We start from the raw sequence: 18,709 nt of genomic DNA, 5'->3' as shown, positions 1-18,709 counted from the left end.
CTAAATTGTGAATGTGTTTATTGTTTAAAGTGCTATTAGTTCCATAAAAAGCATGCATGGGTCTGTCAGACCTTTCTTTGAAACACTACAAAAGTCTTCATGTGTATATGCATTCTAAGAAGGTTGTATGGAGAGATTCAAGTATGTTTTACTTACATTAAGTCTGTTATCCTTATGTAGCATAAATGCTTTTGATTAACAAATATTTGTTGACAACACTCTATGGTATACTTAGATGCTTCCAAATACATTTCATGTATTATCTTATTAACATTTACATTAATCTTTGAGGCAAGTATAATCAGTTATTATCCCAGTTTTTTAATTAGTTGTCTGAGAATAAATTTTCTTCATGTATCCAACACCTGGGTTCTAACAAACATCTTAAAACTTAACATGTCTGAAACAAATTTCTGATCTGCCTCCCCAAGGGGTTCCATGAACAGCTTTCTTCGTCTCGTTAATAAAAAATTCATCTTTCTTGGTAGTTGCTAAAGAGACAAAATCCTTTTCTTCAGGCTTGCTCTTGCCTTTAAGAAATGTGTTTGACTCCACCTTCAGAATGTATTCAGAATCCTCTTTTGTCTCTCTGTCATCAAACCCTTTACTCAATTGCTGTGGTATCCAGCTGATCTCCCTGCTCACATCCTCAACTCCTGCTCTGACATCAACCCAGCAGCAACTTTAAGTCTTTTAAGCAGTGGAAGTCCCACCATATCTGCTCAAGCTCACTGTTGTTCCCTTTTCCCTCAGGTCAGGCCAGAGTCTCCACTGTGGCTTAGGCAGCCTGTTATATCCTCGCTGACCTCTCCTGCTACTCTCTCTTCACCCACACAGACTTCTTGTTTTCACCTGTACCAACTTCAGAGCTTTTCTTACCTATAAAATAATGATAACAAAACCTGCCTCTCAGGTTGACATTTAAAGAAATAATGTGTATAAATCTTTGGAACACAGTGTGACAAGGACTATGTACTTGATATATGGTGGAAGAAACTTATTTTGTAATTATATAGGATTCTTACATTACCTTTCAATCACAAAAGAATTGGTATAGCACCATGTCCCAGACTTTAATTGTTTAACATAGTTTAATTTATTTAACAGTGCGTTAACTTTATATTTTATAATATCCCTGTAAGATAGGTACTGTTATATTCCCTGTTTGGCAGATGAAAAGGAAGTACAAAAGATTAAATGGCTGTTAAATAAGGAAGCCAAAGGCTAAAATTCCATTACCTAGCAGTGGAGTCTAGATTTGAGACCAGACTTGGTGGCATGAAAGTTGGTGCTCTTAATAGTGATACTTACTGCTAATCAACTATCTGTTACTTTTTTAAAAGTAGTTACCTTCTTAATGGCATGTAGCAACTACTCATCTTCTTTTAATGACTTAATGAACTAATTTTTACTCACCTACAAATGAAACTGAAATGCATATTTGTGTTGTTAGATTATCCCTTAACATAACAAAAACTTCTAGTTATTATTCAGTACTTTAAATTGTCTTCCCCACAATTTTGATCCTAAATCTTTGTAATTGTTGTTGTTAATTAATGTATTTTGGTCCTCAAATTTTCTAGAATTATAGTTGATACCTGCCAACAATTGTCTAAATGTATGTCTAAGGCATACAATTCTTTAATGTAGCCACTGTTTTGTTTTCTTGGTTTATATATTATTTTTATTCAGATTTGTTGAATTAAAAAAAGAAGAAGAAGAAGAAGAAGAAGAGCAACCTCCCAATTGCTTCTGTAGGTTCGGTCCTTCTCTATAGTAGTGGTTGTTACAACTGGTCCTAAAGTTGTTCTTTTTCTTTTTGTAATTTGGCTATACTTTATGAAAAATGAAAAATTTTTAACTTAATTTATTATTTCTCAAAATGTTTTTTAAAGACCAGTTTTAAAATCATAGAAAAATATCAAGATTTATTTAAGATATTTTTTTCTTTATATTCCATTCTTTTATAGTAAATGAACTGTCAGCTCTCATGGAGGATGGACGTTGTCAAGTTCTTCTAGCAAAAATTTATAGTCAGATGGAAAGACCTGATGATGCCATCACTGCATTACAACAGGTAACCATGCTTGCAGGTGTGGTTGAGGAGCAGAAGGTGGTACTGAAGGGAACCTGCCACATATGTGCAGAAAACAACCTCTTTTGGCCACTGTCACAGAAAATATATCCAAATAGAACTGATGACTACACAGTTTAAATATTGCTAATTATTAAAACAGTTAAGGAAGGTTAGTATTTTTAATTCTGTTTTATAGTTAGGAAACAATTTGATATTTGTGTGAAGTCACATGACTTTGTCCAAGTCAGATTTGAGCTCAATGCTTTTTCTATTTAATTTATTTTATTTTTTGTTTTGTTTTGTTTTGTATGGATTGATACTATAAAACTCAACATACACATTTTATTTACATTTACTCAAACTTCCCTTTAAAATCTTGATTAACGTAAAAGATCAGAGTATGATTATTTTCTATACTTAGGAAATTGTCACTTGTGCAATTCCAATTTGTCTTTTTTTAATTGATTTTATTATTTTTTTGAATACATGACAACAGTGGAATGTATTACAATCCTTATTACACTTATAGAACACAATTTTTCATAAGTCATTTTGGATATATTCCAAAAGGATTTTGATTATTTTTTTCTATTTCTGGTTTGCTAACTATTTTTTTTACAAGTGATTTAAGTTTATCAAATACTGTCTCTTGAATCTAATAAGATGATCATATGACTTTTCTCCTCTTTATTTTTCTCTGCTAATGTGGTATATTAAATTGATTGATTGTTGAATATAAACCAACCCTTATATTCCAGAAATAAATGTCACTTTGCTGCAGTTTTTAAAATGATTCCCAGAATTTATGGATGTTTCCTAATATTTTTCTCAAGTTTTCTACTTCTGTATTCATGGGAGAGATTGATGTGTAAAAATGATATAGTAGGGCTGGGGCTATAGCTCAGTGGTAGAGCACTTGCCTAGCACAGATGAGGCACTGGGTTTGATCCTCAGCACCATATAAAAATATATATAAATAAAATAAAGTTTTTAAATACATATTTACTTTGTGTACAACCAGAGATATGAAAAATTGTTCTCTATATGTGTAATATGAATTGTAATGCGTTCTGTTATCATATAGAACAAATAAAATTTTTAAAAAACAAATAAAATTTATTATATGCCTAAGACATGGAAATACACACACACACACACATATATATGATATAAGCCATATCATTTTTAAAAATATATATACTTTAATGATATGGTTTCTTCAATGTTTGGAAAAATTCAATATTAAAATTATAGGGGCCTCAACATTTATTTGATAGAAAGTATTTTTTAGTGGGTTTGGCATTTTGAGTAGATTTTAGGCTGATTATTTTAATAACTTTCTCTTTTGTCAGTTTCATTTTCTCTCATATATATATATATACATATATATATATATATCTTTTGTGTGTGTGTGTGTATGTGGTGATGCTGGGGATTGAACCTAGGACCTTGTGCATGCAAGGTGAGCACTCCACTAACTGAGCTATAGCCCCAGCCCCTAGAGTGTATTTTTTTTTTATTGGTTGTTCACAACATTACAAAGCTCTTGACATATCATATTTCATACATTAGATTGAAGTGGGTTATGAACTCCCAATTTTACCCCAAATGCAGATTGCAGAATCACGTTGGTTATACATCCACAATTTTACATAATGCCCAATTAGTAATTGTTGTATTCTGCTAACTTTCCTATCCCCTACTATCCCCCCTCCCCTCCCCTCCCCTCCTTTCTTCTCTCTCTACCCCATCTACTGTAATTCATTACTCTCCTTGTTTATTTTCCCATTCCCCTCACAACCTCTTATATGTAATTTTGTATAGGAATGAGGGTCTCCCTTCATTTCCATGCAATTTCCCTTTTCTCTCCCTTTCCCTCCCATCTCATGACTCTGTTAAATGTTAGTCTTTTCTTCCTGCTCTTCCTCCTTGCTCTGTTCATAGTTGCTCTCATTATATCAAAGAAGACATTTGGTATTTGTTTTTTAGGGATTGACTAGCTTCACTAAGCATAATCTGCTCTAGTGCCATCCATTTCCCTGCAAATTCTATGATTTTGTCATTTTTTATTGCTGCATAGTACTCCATTGTGTATAGATGCCACATTTTTTTTATCCATTCATCCATTGAAGGGCATCTGGGTTGGTTCCACAGTCTAGCTATTGTGAATTGTGCTGCTATGAACATTGATGTGGCAGCATCCCTGTAGCATGCTCTTTTAAGGTCTTCAGGGAATAGTCCGAGAAGGGCAATAGCAGGGTCAAATGGTGGTTCCATTCCCAGCTTTCCCAGGAATCTCCAAACTGCTTTCCAAATTGGCCGCACCAATTTGCAGTCCCACCAGCAATGTACAAGAGTACCCTTTTCTCCACATCCTCGCCAGCACTTGTTGTTGTTTGACTTCATAGTGGCTGCCAATCTTACTGGAGTGAGATGGTATCTTAGGGTGGTTTTGATTTGCATTTCTCTGACTGCTAGAGATGATGAGCATTTTTTCATGTACTTGTTGATTGATTGTATATCCTCCTCCGCCTGATTCACACTTCCTGCTTAAAATTGCTTTTGCTATTCTGGGTCTTTTATTTTTCCATATGAATTTTATGATTGCTTTATCTATTTCTTCAAGAAATGCCATTGGGATTTTGATTGGCATTGCATTAAACCTATAGAGAACTTTTGGTAATATCGCCATTTTGATAATGTTAGTTCTGCCTATCCATGAACAGGGTATATCTTTCCATCTTCTAAGATCTTCTTCTACTTCTCTTTTTAGGGTTCTGTAGTTTTCATTGTATAAATCTTTCACCTCTTTTGTTAGGTTGATTCCCAAGTATTTTATTTTTTTGGAGGATATTGTGAATGGAGTGTTTTTCCTCATTTCCGTTTCAGAAGTTTTGTCGCTGATATACAGAAATGCCTTTGATTTATGCGTGTTGATTTTATATCCTGCCACTTTGCTGAATGCATTTATTAGTTCTAGTAGTTTCTTTGTAGACCCTTTTGGGTCTTCTAAGTATAGAATCATGTCATCTGCAAATAGTGATAATTTAAGTTCTTCTTTTCCTATTTTTATGCCTTTAATTTCTTTCTTCTGTCTAATTGCTCTGGCCAGTGTTTCGAGAACTATATTGAATAGAAGTGGTGATAGAGGGCATCCCTGTCTTGTTCCAGATTTTAGAGGGAATGCCTTCAACGTTTGTCCATTCAGAATGATGCTAGCCTGAGGCTTAGCATAGATAGCTTTTACAATGTCAAGGTACGTTCCTGTTATCCCTAGTTTTTCAAGTGTTTTGAACATAAAGGGATGCTGTACTTTGTCGAATGCTTTCTCTGCGTCTATTGAGATGATCATATGGTTCTTATCTTTAAGTCTATTGATGTGGTGAATAACATTTATTGATTTCCGTATATTGAACCAGCCTTGCATACCAGGGATGAATCCTACTTGATCATGGTGCACAATTTTTTTGACGTGTTTTTGTATTCGATTCGCCAGAATTTTATTGAGGATTTTTGCATCTAGGTTCATTAGAGATATTGGTCTGTAGTTTTCTTTCTTTGAGGTGTCTTTGTCTGGTTTCGGAATCAGGGTGATGTTGGCCTCATAGAATGAATTTGGAAGAGCTCCCTCTTTTTCTATTTCCTGAAATAACTTGAAAAGTATTGGTATTAATTCTTCTTTAAAGGTTTTGTAAAACTCCGCTGTATACCCATCCGGTCCTGGGCTTTTCTTAGTTGGTAGTCTTTTGATGGCTTCTTCTATTTCCTCAATTGATATTGGTCTGTTCAAATTGTGTGTATCCTCCTGACTCAGTCTGGGCAAATCATATGACTTAAGAAATTTATCGATGTCTTCACTATCTTCTATTTTATTGGAATATAGATTTTCAAAATAATTTCTAATTGTCTTCTGTATTTCTGTAGCATCTGTTGTGATATTGCCTTTTTCATCCCGTATGTTAGTAATTTGAGTTCTCTCTCTTCTTCTCTTTGTTAGCATGGCTAAAGGTCTGTCAATCTTATTTATTTTTTCAAAGAACCAACTTTTAGTTTTGTTAATTTTTTCAATAGTTTCTTTTGTTTCAATTTCATTAATTTCCGCTCTGATTTTAATTATTTCTTGCCTTCTGCTACATTTGCTGTTGTTTTGCTCTTCCTTTTCTAGGGCTTTGAGATGAAGTGTGAGCTCATTTATTTGTTGGTTTTTTCTTTTTTTGAGGAATGACCACCAGGCGATGAATTTTCCTCTTAAAACTGCTTTCATTGTGTCCCATAGATTCCGATATGTTGTGTCTGTATTTTCATTTATCTCTAAGAATTTTTTGATTTCCTCCTTTATGTCTTCTGTAACCCATTGATCATTCAGTAACATATTGTTCATTTTCCATGTGATGTAGGATTTTTCCTTCCTTCTTTTATCATTGATTTCCAGTTTCATTCCATTATGATCAGATAAAATGCATGGTATTATCTCCACCCCTTTATATTTACTGAGGGTTTCCCCTGTGGCATAATATATGGTCTATTTTTGAGAAGGATCCATGTGCTGCTGAGAAAAAAGTATATCCATTTGATGATGGTTGATATATTCTATATATGTCAGTTAAGTCTAGGTTATTGATTGTGGTATTGAGTTCTATAGTTTCCTTATTCAACTTTTGTTTGGAGGATCTGTCCAATGGTGAGAGAGGTGTGTTGAAGTCACCCATAATTATTGTGTTGTGGTCTATTTGATTCTTGAACTTGAGGAGAATTTGTTTTATGAATGTCGCCGCGCCATTATTAGGTGCATAAATATTGATAATTGTTATGTCATGTTGGTGAATGGTTCCTTTTAACAGTATATAATGTCCTTCTTTATCCCTTTTGATTAACTTAGTCTTGAAGTCGATTTTATTCGAGATGAGGATGGCCACCCCTGCTTGCTTACGAGGACCGTGTGCGTGGTATATTTTTTCCCATCCTTTCACCTTCAGCCTGTGTATGTCTTTTCCAATCAGATGTGTCTCCTGGAGGCAGCATATTGTTGGATTTGTTTTTTTAATCCATGATATCAGCCTATGTCGCTTTATTGGAGAGTTTAAGCCATTAACATTCAGAGTTACTATTGATATATGGTTTGTACTTCCATCCATGGTTGATTATTTATCCTTTTTTTTTAAAAAAAAAAATTTAGTTTGTTTCTCCATGATTATTTTTCCCCTCGCCCTCTGTCTTTACCGAGGCACTTCCCTCTGGTGGTTTTGGTTATTGTTTTTCATTTCTTCCTCGTGTAGTGTTTTGCTCAAAATGCTTTGCAATGCTGGTTTTCTGGCTGCAAATTCTTTTAACTTTTGTTTATCATGAAAGATTTTTATTTCGTTGTCATACCTGAAGCTTAATTTTGCTGGATACAGAATTCTTGGTTGGCATCCATTGTCTTTCAGTGTTTGAAATACATTGTTCCATGACCTTTTTGCTTTCAGTGTCTGTGATGAAAAATCCGTTGTTAACCTTATTGATTTACCCCTGAATGTAATCTGTCTCCTTTCTCTTGTAGCTTTTAATATTTTCTCTTTGTTCTGTATATTGGATATCTTCATAACAATGTGTCTTGGCGTTGGTCTACTGTGATTTTGTGTGCTCGGTGTCCTGTATGCATCTTCAATTTGTATATCTGTTTCCTTTTTTATTTCTGGAAAGTTTTCTGTAATTATTTCATTCAGCAGGTTACTCATTCCCTTGGTTTGAATCTCTGTACCTTCTTCTATCCCAATGACTCGTAAGTTTGGCTTTTTTATGTTATCCCATAACTCTTGGATGTTTTTCTCGTGATTTTTTACCAGCCTTTCTGAGTTGGCTAGACTCTTTTCAAGATGAAATAATTTGTCTTCATTATCTGACGTTCTGGCTTCTACTTGCTCCACTCTGTTAGTGATACTCTCAATTGAGTTTTTAATTTGGTTTATAGTTTCCTTCATTTCTAAGATTATGGTTTGATTCTTTTTTATAATCTCTATCTCTTGATAAAGGTGCTTAACTTCTTCTTTTATCTGTTTGTGTAATACATTCTCAATGTGTTCTTTCGCTGCTTGAATTTGCTGTCTCGTATCCTCTTTAAGGTTCCATTCCATCTGTCTAAGGTGTTCCTTGAGTTCTTTATATGACCATTTTTCTGATGACTCTAAGTCCTCCTGAATATTTAGGCTGTCCTGCATTGTTTGTACTCCTTTTCTTCCTTGCTTTTTGAAGCTGCTCATGTTACTTCTTGTTCTGTTTGACTGCTGAGTTACTGTTTACTCCTATAAATTTATTTGATGCTTGGGAGGAAAGGTATTAGAAGGGAAGGGAAAAAGTCACTAAAGAGAATGAGAGTAAGCAGGTAGAATTCAAGGAAGGGGGGATAAGATAATTGAAAAGAAATGAAAAGACAAAAGAAGAAAAAAATAGGAAATAAAAAAAGAAAAAAAAATTTTAAATAATAAAAAATTAAAATTGGAAGAAAAAAGAATTTAAAAAAATTGTAAAAAAAAAATTAAAAAAACAAGAAAGAAAAATGAAAATGAAAGAAAACCCCAAATCAAAATTAAACAACAGCAACAACAAAAAACAACATCAACAACAACAAAAAAAACTAATAAATGCAGTCTTATAGTTTGATTAACTTCTCTTCCAGTAGGTGGCGCTGTGACCACCAGGCCAAGTTTCCCCTATCAATACGCGGAAACCAATCACTGTGCAGCAGCTCCTCCTCCCAGACTGGGCGAGTCTCTAATCCTGGGTGCCTAGGGCGTCCTCTTGTGTCTAGTCACTTCCCCACTTTTCCTCTAGCCAGGCCCCTCTCACGGGTGCCGCTCACCACAATACTGGTCTGCTGCTCCCGGGAGCCCTGTTGTCATGAATGACTGGGCACACTGTTCCAGTTTGCCATTCCCTCAGACCCTAAGTTTGTAGAGCTTGGGGCTGAGAATCCTCAGCGAATTTTACTGCCCCTCTGGTAGCCACACCCCCGGTAGCTGGTGCAAGAGACCTCAGCTGTCAGCACTGGTGGGAGCGGTAGTCCCGCGCCAAGGGTCCCGCGCCACCTCTAATTTCCTCGGTCTGGCTACCGTGCTCACGGGAGAGCTGGGGGGGGTCCTTACAGGAGAGCTGAGATTGGCCCTTAAGGTTTCCCCAATATGTGGAGAGGGAAGGCTAGCGAATTACACACCTGTAGCCGCAGGTTTCAATGAAGTTATCTCCTCCGCCGCAGTCTGATGACGTCAGTTGTCTGCCATGGTGGTATCTCTTGCAAATGGCAACAGTTCGTTTCCCTTTGCCGGGTGACCAATGCAACGGGTGGGTCCTTACTGTCTCTCCCAAGCCCCGTTTCAAACCTGTGGCCACTACCTATGAAGGCTTGGTTGGCATTTACCTCCGTAGGATCAGAAGGGCTGACCGGTTGTTTCAGCCGGATGGATTAGTGCTGAGTCACAGCTGTTTGTCTGTGGGAAGCAGGCGAACGGGAGCTTGAATTCAGCCGATCCAGGTTCAGTGTGTGTTCTGAGAGGCCCAAACAGCTCGCCCCAGATCCACGTCAGTTCAGCATTGCCTAGTGATCCTGAGCAAACAGAATTAGGCTGTTTACGACTCCCTATGCCTGCACAGCTGAAGAGGTCAGAGACTTGATCTCTCCGCGCCCGCCGCCATGTTGGAATCTAGAGTGTATTTTTTAAGTCATGTTTTCATTCCATTAAATTGTCAAATATATCAACATAAATTTGTTCATTATCTCTCCTTACCATTCGAAAACCTACAAGTACTATAAAAATGTCCTTTTTTACAGTTCTGATACTAGTTTTATTTTCTTTTTATTTTAGTAATTAATTATGCTAAGGGTTTATTCTTCTTAATACAATAAGGAATCAACTTTTGCCTTTTTGGCTTCATTAAATTTTTCGTCTTTACTCATTAGTTTCTTCTACTTCTTTGTGTTTGCTTTGCTTATCTTTTTCTTCTTGAAATAGCAGACTAGGTAATAGAGTTTAGTCTTTGTTTTTTTCTTATTCATTTAAAGTAGTGAATTTCTCTAGGCATTTCTCTAGCTAATATCTCAATAGTTTATTATTTTCTAGTTCACAATATTTCCTCATTCCTATTTTGATCACTTCTTGGTTCTGGGGATTATTTAAAACTGTAGCGTTCAATTTCTAAGCAATTCTGGTTTTCTTATAATCTTTTTAATATTGATTTATAATTTTATAAAAAGACACGTTTTGAAACACTTAATCCTTGGAAGTTATTTGAAGCTTACTTTATGTCCTACGTTGTAATCAATTTTGGTAAAAGCCCATTTGGATTTGAAATAATGTGTTTCTGGCATTACTAAGTGCTTAGAAGGTCAGTGAGTTTGTTCATCAATTATTTGTTCAAATGTTCTCTGTTCTGAGGGCTGATTGTTACTGTTTGCTTGCTTCTGGCTTGCCAGTATAATTTGCTGTTATGAAATGTTGAATCCTTCAGTGTGATTATAGATTTTTCTTTCTCAGTCGTATTTATTTTTGCACCTTGATCTGTATCTGATGATCAAGGTTAATAATTGTGATAACCCCCTGGTGAATCAGTCTCTTTGTAGTTATAAAATGGCCTTCTGTAGTACTTATAATGTTTCTTACACTCCTTTGATATTAATAGAACTGCTCTGGCTTTATTTTGGTTGCAGTTTCCATGGTATACCTTTTTATTTTTTTTTTTACTTTCAAGTGTCTATGTCTTATGTTGAAGATCTACCAGCACTTAATTTTTTAATCTATTCTGACAGTTTTAATCTTTTCATTTTTCAATACGATATTTTTTTGCTTACTTCAGTAGACTTGATTATTGACTACATAATCAATATAAATAGGGGTTACATTTGGATTTGTGTATGTCATCTTAAGATTTGTTTTCTTTTTGACGTTTAAAATTTTTACATTCCCTCTTATTTCATTTTGTATTTCATCTATCTTCCCTAAATATTAGATATTTAGAACATATTCCTGTATGTTATCTTTAGAACTATTACAATGAGATATAAAATTTTACAAAACCAGACATTGCTGGTGCACATTTCACTGCCTTGTATAGGAACCCAGAATAACCCAACAATGAGAACAAAGCAGTTTCACCTCAGGAATGCTAGCTTTCTATTTAGTAAGGTCCTCATAGTGGTATGTTGTAGTTACCTTACTGTATTTTCAGAGTTTATCCATACCCATGGAGTCTCGAAACACTGAGCTGATCATTGATGTGTAATGGCAAAGCTCTTAGGAAGCAATACCAACTTATGACTTGACATTTTTTGAGCAGATGACATTCTCAGTGATCAACCTCATTTGGTTTCTGAAAGTACACCAGAAAGAAAGATCAAATGATGAATGGGTTACCTGATAAATAAGAAACCAAGAGTAGAAGCCATGTAGAGGACATGGATGCCTTCCATTATATCACACCAGAGAGATGTAATTTGCATATCTCATCCTTAGAGTCTTCCTCGAATGCTTATAGCCTTTAATAGCTCTTCATTCTTCCAAGCATTACAGGCACAGCCCTGTAATCTCAGCAATTTGGGAATGAAAGAAAAGTGGTACAGCACTGATCCAGCACACACCTGGGATAAGAAGTGGGTTAATTGTCAGGAGCCTGACAAGGCTGCTCTGCACAGAAAGAGGGAGAGTAGCAGCAAACTAGGGAGAGCAGCAGCAACTCCGCCTTGAATGTTACCTCTTATAGGCTAGACTCCTGGCCACGGGTTAGGGGCAGGTTTAGTCTTGACTGATGTACTAAGCATCCCCTGATCTTGTGGAAGACAATTTCGTTTCATGGGGACAAGGACAGGCAGTTTTCCTTTTTCTCAGAAGGAGGAACAGAGAAACCAGCGTGTCCCTTTATCTTCTCAAGGAGAGAACAGGGAAACCAGTATGTCCCCATCTCAGGGGCTGGTAAGTTATCTCCTATCTGTCAGTGAGAGAACAGGGAGTGACTGGCATGTCTCCAGACCAGTAGGTTTTATCTCTGGCTAGTTTCTATTTCTTGGGAATAAGATCAACATTCATAAATTGGGGGTGGGGGAAAGGAAGATGGTTGCAATTATGCCAACAGGTAAACTAAGACAGAAGGATTGCAAATTCAAGGTAAGACTCAGCATGTCTCCAGACCAGTAGGTTTTATCTCTGGCTAGTTTCTATTTCTTGGGAATAAGATCAACATTCATAAATTGGGGGTGGGGGAAAGGAAGATGGTTGCAATTATGCCAACAGGTAAACTAAGACAGAAGGATTGCAAATTCAAGGTAAGACTCAGCCATTTAATGATAGCTTGTCTCAAAATTTAAAAATTGAAAGGACTAGAGATGCAGCTCAGTAGTAAAATGCCCCAGGATTCAATACTCAGTACAAAAATATAGATAGATATCTGTCTGTCTGTCTATATATGTCAGTTCCTATATTTTCATAAACCATTTACCACCTCTTCCCCTTATGAATGGATACTTTCCTTATTTTCCAAATGAGGAAGAAGCCCACAGAGAATGTTTGCCCAAGATTATGCAGTTGCTTGGTAGAAGAGCTTAAAAAATAACTTAGAGCATGTCATTACAAATCCTGTAAGATTTACAGGATACCACACTGCTTATCACCTTTGGACTTGATTCTCTCATATCTAGAAGAGTTCTTCCTTCTTCACATAGTCTGTCAAATGTTTAGCTAACAGTGATATGTGTGTATGAGTGTGAGAAAGAATCTGTTTCACTGGCAATGTCTAAAGACTTATTATTCTGGTGGGAACAAATCAAGAGCTTGGACTATTAGATTTCTGTGATACCCATCTAAGCTAGAATCTCATTAAAACATATAATCCTCAACAATGTTAACATCCTTACTTGTCAGTATCTCTTAATTCTCGTTTTCTGAATCATATTATAGATACATTTTCTAACTTTAGATCAACTACCAGTAGCTATAAAGAAAGTATGATTTTGATAAACTTAAATTTTATAATATTTTTGAAGTGACAAAGCCAAGTTTTTTTAAATAGCCACATGCTTTTTTCAACCCTTTATGAATATAAATTGGTCCTGGCCACCCTGGTTGAGTAAGTCCCTATGTTGTATGAATGGATACATCAAGCAATTAAAAGAAAAAAAATATTAAAAAAGACAAAAGGACGAACATCATACCATGGCCATACAATACCAACAAGCCAAACTTTTAGGTAGTTTTTGAAGTTTCTATGCAATGATGTAGGGATTACTCATCTTTAATAAAATTTGAAGAGCCATAAGATGCTTCCTAATTACAACATGGTGGCCATTGTGATAAAAAAAAAAAAGACAAATCTTAATGTAAAATTCAAACAGAAGCCTGTAAGTACAATCAAAATTTTTAATATTTTGTATTAATTTAGTTAGCACCCATTTTTTCAGCTTCATTCTCCACCTTGTGTACCTTGGCAGTTCCATTGAGTATTTTTGCATTGTTGTTAAATATTTTTGGCAGTGGCAGAACTAGTAAATTTAGGAAAATCTGAAGTCTTAGAAATTCTGCTTTCTGTAGACTTCGGATATCTGAAGTAACCAGATTGCTTTGGCCCTCACTGTTACCTTTTAGCCCCATCAGCCACTGTCTTTTGCCCAGACTAATGAAGTAGCCTCTTAATTGACCACCTACCTCTTCCCATCTTGGTTCACTCTACTTAGTTCTTCATAATGATACCCAGTGATAGTTCTCAAAGGCAAACCTTATCCAGTCACTCCTTTGCCTATAAAGATGTAATAGTTGCATCTCATTGCCTTTAAAATAAAATGTAAATTATTTAATAGGCTTACCTGTTGTTAATTCTCTGGGTCTTTCCAGCCATATCCATTTTTTTTTCTAATTCTTTAATCAAGCTATAGTATTCCCTTCTTTCCTTCACATGGAATTCCTACTGTAAGGACCACATCCCATTTCCTCATTCCCTTTCTTTCTCTCAAACTCAACCAGATTGTAACTACTAGTTAGTCTTCAAATCTCATATGACCTCAAGATAGATTGGGTCTCCTATCATATATTCCCCATCCATAAAGCTTTTCATAATTTGCTGTAATTATTATTAGTCTTCTTGTTAAAATTAGAATTTCTGGGAGTGGAGGTATGATTTTGTGTTTTATGACCCTAGAATGCTTGCCTCATAGTAAACCATGTAAGTATTATTCTGTACTATATAACAAATTACCTCAAATATAGTGGATGAAAACAACGTTCCCATTTATTATCCTCACATCTTCTGGGTGTCAGAGGTCTATACACAGTAGAACTAGATTCTGAATGGCATCAGTTATGTTATTGGCCAGGTGTGGTTCTGGAGACTAATCAGGGTAAGAATCTGTTTCCATACTGACATAGGCTGTGAGCAGAATTCATTTCCCCAAGGCAGTGAAGATCGAAGGCTCCTGCTGCTGTTTATTGTCAGCTCATATCTACCCTCGGATTCTGGAAATCTTCAGCTCCCTGCTTGATGGGCCAGCAAATCTGGTTACTTAAAGGCCATCAAGGGAGAAAATCTCTAGGGCCAGTCGACTAGCAAGACAGTCTTGTATAATATACCATAATCATGGAAGTGACATCCTGTTACATTTGTCACATTTTCTTGGTTATAAGCAAGTTCTGTGCCCCACCTGCACACAGGGTAAGGCATTATATAGGATGTGAGTATCAAGAGGCAAGATCATGGGAATCATCTAAAACCTGTGGTGAGAACTGAAAGAAAATCACAGATTATTTTAACTCTTTAATTCTAGAAACAATTATAGGAGTAGAATGCATTTACTAAATTTTCTGTGAAAATAAAATCTAAATAAATCAGAAATAAAGGAACTCTATGACATAAAACATTACCAATTGTATTACTTTATAACCTTATATGTACTTAACTACATAGTTGTAATTACTATGTGCAGATTACATTTGCTTTTATTTTTCACTTAATATTCTTCCAATATTTTTATAGTTTTGTATTCATCATTTGAAAAGTAATATGATATTCTTTAATTGATATGTTTTATTTTGAGGTGATCTTTATTAAGATATGTAAAATAAAGCTATTAAAATAGAGAATATTGAGAAGTAATTTTTCAGATTTCACTTGATCTCACTCAGAGGTTTCTTATTACATAGGCTGTTAGCAACCATATTATGATGATAAGGATTATGAAACATCTTATTTCTATACTTCCTTCTAAGTGTTTGAAGGAATTATAAAAATGTATATATTATAAAACAGAGGAAAGGAAAACCAAATGTTGACAATCAATGCTAACATGGTTATTATACCAGATAATTGTAAAAGTTAGCAATAATCTTTCTTGAACACAAGAAAAAACATTTATGAGACAGTATTAATTTTTATCACATGCTGTTTATACTCACATTTTCTAATCCTTTTTTATGTCCAAAATAGTGCTATTATGACCCACTGAACTTACAGCTTGGAAAAAAATCGTGTTTTAAACTTTATTCATCAAATACCAATTGTCAGCCAGTTTATTGACAGGAGTTCCTTGAAAGGTACTCTGTGTAGACTAATGTATGGCACATGACAGGCATTTGCTATTTTTTTTTTCAGTGAATACATTATGAATGATTTTCTGTAGCTCAAGGTTAAATTTTATTTGTAAACGCCTAAACCATAGTTCTCATTCATTTGATTTAGGAAACTCTCAGTGTACCAAAAATCAGATGTATGGGTGGAAAAGCAGATATTCCTCCAATTAAGCAATCTATTTGATATTCTTACCCAAAGAAAAGTCACCACCTCCTTTTAACATTTTATGCATAGTATAGGACTGTATTTACATATACCATCAGTTAATTGGGCATTTAACTTGTTCCCAGGGTTTTGGGCTTCTTTTTTTGTTATTAGTGTTATATATCCTTTGTTTTACTTATACAACAAATAACACAGATCATTTTTCTTTATAATGGTTACCTTGCCAAAGAGTGGAGCAGCTAAATTCAGCAGCCTGGTTAGTTTTATGGTGTTGGTATATTTCACTGGGGGGAAGCCCCAAAAGATTGTACTAATTCAACTTCTGTCGTAAATGTACCTGTTACCTAGAATCTGCCAATATTTGATTTAATTTCAGATACTTGCTATTTTATTAATTCTATTAGCATTTAAAATTTTAAATTATTTAATAATAACATCTAGGTATCTTTTCCAAGTATTCATTTCATGATTGCATTTCCATTTTAATGAGCTTCCTGTACATATCCTTATAACATGGAAAAGATTCAGTAATTTTATAGCCCTTTCTTCAAAAGGTTATGTACATGCTGGATCATATACAAACAAGGGCATGTTTGAGATCTTAATAAGACATTTTCTTTGGATTAGGCTTTGTTAGATCAAAGGCCAATAATGCCTGAATAAATCTTCTGTAAAATTATACTGTGTGTGAGCTGTTGAAAATTTTTTCATTTCCTTTCTTGGTTCTTTTTTTTTTTTTTTTTTTTTAAGTTGCTTTTTATCCTTATTTTTCCTTCCTAGGCTCGGGAACTACAAGCTCGGGTACTAAAACGTGTTCAAATGGAACAGCCAGATGCAGTTCCTGCACAGAAACATTTAGCAGCTGAAATTTGTGCAGAGATTGCAAAACATTCTGTAGCTCAGCGAGACCCTGAAAAAGCAATTAAGTTTTATAGAGAGGCTCTGGTTCATTGTGAAACAGACAGCAAGGTCGGTACCTTTATAAATTTTTAAGTTCCTTTTATTACAGATGTCATCTAATTTCCTCAAATGTAAAATTCTTACTAGCTTATTTTAAAAGATTTCAAAAGAAATATAATGAAAAACAAGTTAAAAATAATATTATTTCTAGAAAACTTTCAAAATACATGATACTTTTAAAATATTAGAGTCTAAAAATTATAATGGAACAAGTCATATAAAGCAAACCTGCAAAGTCATTATTTTTAATATTCATTTATGTTTTAATAATCACTGTAAAACAGTTTCTCAGTCACAAATAAATATCTGCACCTAGGTGATTCAATTCAGTTTACTAAATAGCTATTGTACACATCTGTATTAGGATTGCATTTTGGTGCTGAGGATACAAAAGTGATTCAGAATAAATCTATGACCTCAAGTGGCACATTGTGAAAACTGGTATAATTCACCTTTTGTAAGGCATAAACCAAACAGCAGATACATTTTTAAGTGGTTAGTAAAAAGAAGTGGGAGTCATAGTTGTAACCCAGAAGCACACCTTAGAGATTATCTGATTGAAACCTTTTTATTTTGCAAATGAGAAAGCAGGTTGAAATAAATAAAAGGGACTTAAGTTGGTTTTGTCAGAGACTCTGGAACTAAAAGCCTGTCTCCTAATTTTAAGGGCAGTGTTCTTTTCACAATACCTTTCTCTCTCTACTTTTCAAGTGAGTTGTTATCTATTTTTTTTGTTTTGTTTTCAGAAGACAAAATAGATATAGAATTGCCATAGTTTTCCTAGTCTACCATGCTTAGCATTTTTATTGCAATAACCTTTGATCAATTAGAGTTTAATCTCATCCAAACTTTTTCCTCATTTACTTTTTGTCCCAAAACCAATTTCTGACTACTCTTCCCTTTTGCTTTCTAGATAATGTTGGAGCTGGCACGATTATACCTAGCCCAAGGTGACCCTGATGCCTGCATGAGGCAGTGTGCACTACTGCTGCAGAATGACCAGGACAACGAAGCTGCTACAACGGTCAGTCCAAGAGATTTCCATGTGAAGAGAGTTGAGTTTTATATTCCAATTGGAAGTCTCAAATTTTACCCCATAAAATAATACTAGATGGGAAGTCCTGGTCATGTTAGCTTTGGAAGAAATAACATTTCTAACATAAGTACATTTAATTAATAAAGACCAAGAACCATTAGCATCATATTTATAAGCATGACAGCAAACCTGGTTCATTACTTGAGATAATATTTCTTTATGCCTAAGGGAATACTTAGCCAGGCAGTTCATATAGTAAAGCTACATGTTTTGTTTTGTTTTTCTTTATAATGCTACAATTTGCTAAAACTTTCAAGTACTTACTTAGACATACTGGATTAGTTTAAGCGTTTCAGTGAAACGTTTGAAGTTACAGAAATAAAAACTTTATGTATCATTCTAGAATGGTCCGGTTTAAATAAAATTTGGCTTTTCTTTCTTATTTCACCTGGGTTGAAATATTGTGATCAAACAGCTGTATGGATAATGTTTTGTGAGGTTTATTCAAAGTTATTGTTGTAACTAAAAAGAATACAAGCCATTTCCCTTTTGAAACACAATTAGAAAATCTCCATACATCTTCCTTGGTTTACCTTCCTTTGAGATATTTATGACTTAAGTTTTGCTTTCTTTTGTCTTGTTTTTAATCTTCTTATTATCATTTTAGCCAACTCCTGTGAGGCATATTTCCTACAATAGTACATAGAATACTTCATTCCCTTCCATTTCTGTTTTTGAAACCACCACTTGAAGCATATTTTATGCTAAAAATACAGTTTTGTGAACAGAGCAATCTGTTTTGCGTCCTTGATTAACTTATGTTGTACTGATTTTTCAAGTCAGTCTGCTCAAGGCATACTTGAACTTCAAAAATGAAAAGTTTTTGTAAAACT

General features: G+C 34.8%; 1 protein-coding gene across 2 annotated transcripts in view; it reads left to right on the top strand.

Moving 5' to 3' along the window:
• Nucleotides 1–18,709, top strand: part of Ttc21b (tetratricopeptide repeat domain 21B) — an 86,812-nt gene that overhangs the window by 48,361 nt on the left and 19,742 nt on the right. For both annotated transcript variants that reach the window (XM_005315707.4, XM_021728152.3), the window contains 3 exons: nucleotides 1,971–2,077; nucleotides 16,601–16,789; nucleotides 17,694–17,804. In XM_005315707.4, coding sequence (XP_005315764.1) covers nucleotides 1,971–2,077; nucleotides 16,601–16,789; nucleotides 17,694–17,804 — 407 coding nt within the window. The remainder of the gene's footprint in view (nucleotides 1–1,970; nucleotides 2,078–16,600; nucleotides 16,790–17,693; nucleotides 17,805–18,709) is intronic.

The sequence above is a fragment of the Ictidomys tridecemlineatus genome, chromosome 7 (assembly GCF_052094955.1).
Source record: "Ictidomys tridecemlineatus isolate mIctTri1 chromosome 7, mIctTri1.hap1, whole genome shotgun sequence".
Lineage (NCBI taxonomy): Eukaryota > Metazoa > Chordata > Mammalia > Rodentia > Sciuridae > Ictidomys > Ictidomys tridecemlineatus.
Note: the sequence above shows the minus strand (reverse complement) of the source record. Positions and strands in the feature narration are given on the sequence as shown.